The 6,074-nt window shown below is 69.5% G+C and overlaps 1 protein-coding gene across 1 annotated transcript; it reads right to left on the bottom strand.

The window, feature by feature from the left end:
- Window positions 1–382: 382 nt before the first annotated feature.
- Window positions 383–2,257, bottom strand: SOX18 (SRY-box transcription factor 18). The gene is made up of 2 exons (XM_059036565.2): window positions 1,810–2,257; window positions 383–1,661 (listed from the first exon to the last, which is right to left on the bottom strand). Exons 1-2 carry the CDS (start codon window positions 2,165–2,167, stop codon window positions 853–855), a joined length of 1,167 nt encoding a protein of 388 aa, XP_058892548.1. The 5' UTR covers window positions 2,168–2,257; the 3' UTR covers window positions 383–852.
- Window positions 2,258–6,074: the final 3,817 nt, after the last annotated feature.

The raw sequence follows: 6,074 nt of genomic DNA, 5'->3' as shown, positions 1-6,074 counted from the left end.
TGCAGACAGGCATCACCCCACCAGCCTCCTCCAGAGAGGGGCGCCGTTCTGAGCACTCACTGGGCTGGAAGGAAGTTCTTTTCAGGATGAGAGGAGGATGGTGAAACCCGGGTGAGGGTGTGGAGGGGATTTCTGGGTGTAGTCTGACCGCTGTGAGGCTTGGGTTAAAATGGGGGTTGGGACGCTGGAGAGCTGGCAGGGTGGGGAGTGCCCACACCCCCGGCCTCCCATCGGCCGTCCGGGCTAGTGTCCTGCAAGGGTGGAGAAGTGCATGCTGTGGAGCCCAGCTGCGAGTCAGGCCCCTTGGACTCTGGAGGGGAGGGCACGCCCAGGGCCCTGGGGGGGACTGCTCCCCCACCCCCAGCGACCACAGACGCGGGAGTTCCGAGGAAAGGAGAGGCGCTTTATTGTGGCCTCGCCTGGGGCACCCAGCTCCCGGCTCCTCCTTTACAGCAAACGAACGTTATTTAAAGAGCCGTTGCTACATTGGTGCTTTGCATCACTGAAACCCCTTGCAAGAAAAAGTTTAAAAGCTTAATTAAAAATTAAATATATTGTTTCATGTATATAAAAAAGGAAAAGTAAAAAATACAGCCTAGTTCTAGAACATACACGGCAAGAAAAGGATTAGGTGCTTCAAAAACTTAGCCCTGGCAGGGCCAGCCCACACGTCCTAGGCCTGGGCTTCCCGGCCAAGCCCTGGGACGTATGGGGACCGCCCCCCGTAGGGGCGCCCTCTGCCCGGCCAAGCCCCGGCGTTGCCGGTTCCTGCGGGGCTATGATGAGTAGCGCCAACACCGCCTGCGAGAGAGACAGAGCGGTGACACGGTGACACGCGGCGCCCCGGGTGGCCTAGCCGGAGATGCAGGCGCTGTAGTAGACGGCGGAGCTGGCGTCGGACAGCGCGGCGATCAGGCTGCTCTCCTCCGGGCAGGACATGGCGCGCGGGCCCAGCTTGGCCAGCGCCACGTGGTACGGGAGCCCGGCGGCGTCGGGGCGAGTCCGGCCGCAGTTGAGGTACTGGTCGAACTCGGTCAGGTCCACGTCGGCCCACAGGTCGGCGGCGGGCGCCAGCGGCTCGGGGCCCTCCAGCGGCGGGGCCTCGGGCGGCGGCGACAGCGGGCCGGGGTAGGGGCCCGGGCCGGGCACACCCGGGGCGCCGTAGTAGAGGCCGCAGAGCGGCGCGGCGGGGGCAGGCGCGGTCCTGAGCGCCTCGGCCGGGGCCGCCCCGAAGCAGCCGCCCGGGTCCCGGGGCAGCTCGGCGGGGCCGTAGGGCGCACGGAAGGCCCGCAGCGCGCAGTCCTCGGGCGCCGCGGGGGGAGGGAAGAAGGCGGCCTCGCCTGCCTCCAGGCCGTCCAGCGGCGAGCGCTCGGGCGTGGGGAGCCCCAGGCCGTCGAAATCGGCGCCCAGCGGCGGCAGCTCGCGGAAGGCCCGGGCCGGGCCGGTGGCCGCGGGAAAGGGCTCGGGCGGCGGCGGCGGCGGCGGCGCCAAGCCTGGGAGCAGGAGGCCGGGCTCCAGACGCCGGGCCTTGCGCGCCTGCTTCTTGCGGCGCGGCCGGTACTTGTAGTTGGGGTGGTCGCGCAGGTGCTGCACGCGCAGCCGCTCCGCCTCCTCCACAAAGGGCCGCTTCTCCGCCGGGCTCAGCTCCTTCCACGCTTTGCCTGCGGGCCGCGGGCGCGGGTCAGCCGGGCGCCGTCGGGCGGGCGGGCGGGCGGACCGCACAGCTCCGCGAGCGCCCGGCGTGAGGTTCCCCCTCGCCCCGCCCGCCCCCAGCCCCCACGTCCCCGCCCCCGCCCGGCGGCCACTCACCCAGCATCTTGCTGAGCACCGCGTTGTGCAGGTCTGGGTTCTGCTGCGCCAGCCGCTTGCGCTCGTCCTTCGCCCACACCATGAAGGCATTCATGGGCCGCCGGATGCGCGACTCGTCGGCCGCCTGGCGCTCCCCGCGGCCGGCCGGGCTGAGGCCATAGCGCCCCGGCTCGGGGCTGCGCGGCGGGCTGCGTGGCGGGCTGGGCGGCGAGGCGGGCGCGGCGGGCGCGGCGGGCGCGGCGGGGGCGGTGGGGAGGCCGCGCGGCTCAGCGGCGGCCCCGGGGCCCGGGGCCCATGCACAGTCGCGGCGGGCGGGCGGGTCGTCCTGTGCGCCGTAGCCGGGCGGCGATCTCTGCATTCCAGCTGGGCGCGGCCTGGGCGGAACGGAGCGCGGGAGCGCGGAGGGCGGGCAGCGGGCACGTCGGGGCCGGGCGCGCGGGGCGGGCGGGCGGCGGTAGGGACGGCGGTGCCTCGCGCCGGGTGGGCGCCCAGATATAGCAGCGCGGGGCCAATGGGCGGCGTGGCGGCCGGGGTGGGGCGGGGCGGGGCGGGCCGCCCCCTCCGCCCGGGGGCTCCCTTTCTTCTCCGCCCGGCCGGATTCCGCCTCCTCTGCGCGGCGCCCCCCGCACCCTCGGAAGGGGAGACCCCCTGAGTGGGAGAGGGTGGCTGATGTGACCCGAAGCTTGGCAGGGGGCGTCCTCTTGGGGGCTGTCGGGCTGTCAGGCTTTCAGAGACGAACCCCCACACACAACGAGTCAGAGCTCTCGGGGAGGAACTGGGGAAGGCTGCCTTCCCAACCGGAGGCTGGCTCCAAGGGGAGGGCGCCTTGGGAAAAGCAACTTGTGTCTTGGGGGAGCTGCCCTGGATAACCCCGGGGCATCATGCTCGCGCACCCTCCACCCACACGTGGGACTTTCAGCGCCGGGGGCTTGGAGACCCTCCGCCACCCCAGGCCTGTTCACGGGGTTAAAGGGGAAGACGGTCTCCGTGTCCCCCACCCCACTCCCAGACCGACTGGGAACCGGGCCAGCCGCAGCTGAGTACGGGGAGGGAGAGGGTAGCTGGCCCGGACCCACAGCAGAGCTGGAGGGCAGGGGTCCAGGGTGGGTGGAGCCCCGGGCCTCATCCCCCTCCCCCGGGCCTGATGGGACCAGTGGTAGCTGGTTACCCAGCGGGCCAGACCAGCGCTGCAGCAAGAGAATGAGGCTGGACCTCGAGTTGGGGCACGTGGGGGGAGGAGGGGCCCTCCCCTGGGCCGTCAGACCCCAGAGGGTCTCCAGAGGAGCGTCTAGCCTCCTTGCAGTCCCCTGCCACCGCATCGGGAGGGGGTCTGGGCCGCAGGCTTTGAGGGGTCTTCCCCAGGGCAGGCTCCCTCCCTGCCCCTCCTGCTGAGGGTGGTTCTCTTGGAGCTGTGATGAGCCTTCCCTCCAGCCCATCCATTCGTAGCTTGGGAGCTCTGTAGCCCCAGGACCACATCAGGAGCCCCCCCACCCCATGTGCTAGGAGCTCCGCGGTGCGGCGTGACCACAGGTGTCGGTGACCCCGGGTCTGTGTGGCCAGAGCTTCTGGGTCCTCTGTCCCTGGTAGTCCCTCTAGGCCACAGTCAGTGCTTATGAGTGGGGTGGGGTGTCCCCTGTGGGTCTGACAGCTCCCCCCAACGGCTGGGGAGAGACCGGTGCGCCCACAGGGGTCCTCTGAGGGCCGTTGGGCGTGCACCCTGGCTGTCCCCAGGGCAGGTTCTGTGGTGTAGGGCTGGGTGGCTCAGACTGGTTTCCAGATCTCCCAGGCCCTGGCACCTAATTCATGGACACCGACCCCATGCTGGGGCACCGGGGATAGTCAGGGTGGGTCCTCTTGGGTCTCGGCGCAAGACTGGCTTTTCCTGGGAGGCAGGCAAGAACGGGGGGCCTGCGGGTGGATGGGTGCACAGCCTCTCCCAATGGTGCCAGCTCCCCTTTGACCAGTGTAGGTGGGTGGACTGGGCAGCCTGCAGGGGTTTGGGGGGGAGAGGTGTGTGAAGAACACTCCAGGCTGAAGGATGGGTCCAAGGGGCCGGCACTCGGCAGAGGTGGCCTCTCCCTGCAGCCTTCTGGGTGTGACCTGGGGTCACCAGGGCCCGGCTCAGCCTGGCAGCAGTGGGTCTGGGATGTGATCGTCACTGGGCTTGGGAAGGAGGCTTCCCGGTTCCTCTACTGAAGCGCCCTACCTTGGGGCGGACTTTGGGTTCCCCTAGGGGCGCTGCCCGGCCCCCTGCAGCCTCTGACAGCTGAGTTGTTCAAGCTGCTGGGAGCACGGTGGCCGCAGTGCCCAGAATTACCTCACCACCGGTGCCCACCCCCCAGGATGGCCGCTTCTCCTGGCGCCAGCCAGTGACCCTCCCTCTTGGCTGGGCTGCGGAACACTCAGGTGTCCGGCTGTCATGTCCTGTGGGCCGGGGCTGGGCAAGGCGAGGGGAGCGTCTCCTGGGGTTACCACCCACCTCCTGGGGTGCAGGCTACCCTTCCCTGTGTGCCGCCCGGCAGAGGCACAAGGACGGTGGCTCCGGCCCATGGTCCGGTTGGGAAGGCAGAGGGGTGGGAGCTGCAGTCAGGGTGGCCCTGACCTTGGGGCCTCAGGCCTGGGGGTACTCCCTGGGGCTTCTAGAAGGGCCGCTGTGGGTGTGGCCAGTTGTACCTCCGAGGTGTGTGTCTGTGCATCTGTGTGTGGTCTGTGTGTTCGTGTCTGTCTGCCAGGGTGTGGGGGTGAGGCTGGACTCTGCCATGGGGAGATGGGGCCCCACGGGGAGTAGAGTGGAGGTTTGGCCCTGGACACCCACCAAGGGAGGGGTTCCGCAAGGCTTCGCTGGTTACCAAGCTGTGGCCCCTGATCCATCCACAGCCTGGGGGCGTTCCTATGTCTCCAGGACCCCCCTCAGGTTGGCCTGGTCCAGGTCTGCTGCCGCCCACCCTTGGGGGGGCCCTGTCTGCAGCCCGCGTCTCCCCAGACAGAAGGTGGGAGGGAGGGCAGCCCTGCTCTGTGAGCGGGGGCTGGCCTGGGCGTCCAGTGGACACGGCCTTCCTGGCCCTCCACCCGCTCCCTCCCTCAGCCTGGACTGGCCCCCTAGGCTCTGGTCGAAGCCTGCAAGGGATGCTGGGTAATCCCCTCGGTGGCTCTGAGTGGGGGCTTGGCCGGGCTGTGGGGGTGGCGGACCTCCCAGGCGCTGCTTCCCCGGGGCATAGACCTCACAGGCTCCCAGCCGCCCAACCCTGGCTGCTGCAGTAGCAGGAGCAGCGGGTCTGGGACCAATTACTGAGTCCCGTGGGGCAGGACTCCTGCTCCCAGAGGGCGGGGGTGGGGTCCCCATCAGATGCTCATCCAGGTGGAGAGGTCTCTGGTCTCCTGACGCCTCGGCTTTGGAGCCAGGCCGCCGGTGCAGACCCTTCCTTGTGGCCCCGGAGGCCAGGGCTCCAGGCGGAGAGGTCTCTGGTCTCCAGGACGGGCCCTGGTCCTCCAGCTTATCCTTTACGCTGCTCCGAAGGCTGAAGGCGGGTGGGGATGGCGGTGGCTTCTGGGGAGGCCACCCGATGGCCTAGAACCCAGTGGGCATACGCCCAGCGGCAGGCCTGATCCTGGTGGGCCCTGGGGCTCAGGCCTGGGGCCGCAGGCTCGCCCCACCCATGCTTTCCTGCTCAGCACTGGGGTGCTGGGCCCAGTGTGCAGAGGGCCCCGGGGGGTGCGAGGGAGCTGGCACGGTGCCCACGCTTGCAGTGCCCTCAGGAGTGCTGGGGTCAGTGCACGGCTTGCCACCGTTGTGGGACCTGGGAGTCCCAGAAGAGCTGGGCACTGTGGGAACTAGGGTGTCAGCGTGCTCGTCGGGGTGCCCCGTGGGCATTTGGCCGCGCGGGGAGAATGGTGCCATTGCAGGTCTCAGGGCTGTCACGCAGGGGTTGGGCCCGCCCCTGAGTGTTTTGGGCCAGCAGGAACAAATGGGCGGGGGGCTTCTCTGGGTTGAAGGGGCCTTGTGGGTGGGGGGGGCGGGCACTGAATGCAGGAGGACCCCGTGACGGTGGCTTCAGGGGGGCAGGCGGGCTGTGGGCAGTTGGGTTAGGTCACTTTTGGGGGTGCCCCAGGTGTTGGGGTCTTGAAGAGGCATTTCCGAACGCCGGGCTGCTGTGCTGGAGGGGAGTTGTTGGGGGCTGAGCCCAGCGAGCCCTGGGGCATCGAGGCCACGCTCATCATCCAGAGACCTGCAGCCTGTGTGGGCCCCGCTTGGTGCTCAGCGGGGG

The sequence above is a fragment of the Kogia breviceps genome, chromosome 14 (genome assembly GCF_026419965.1).
Source record: "Kogia breviceps isolate mKogBre1 chromosome 14, mKogBre1 haplotype 1, whole genome shotgun sequence".
NCBI classification, from domain to species: Eukaryota; Metazoa; Chordata; class Mammalia; order Artiodactyla; family Physeteridae; genus Kogia; species Kogia breviceps.
The sequence above is the reverse complement of the archived record's forward strand: the minus strand, read 5'-3'. Positions and strand labels throughout refer to the sequence as shown.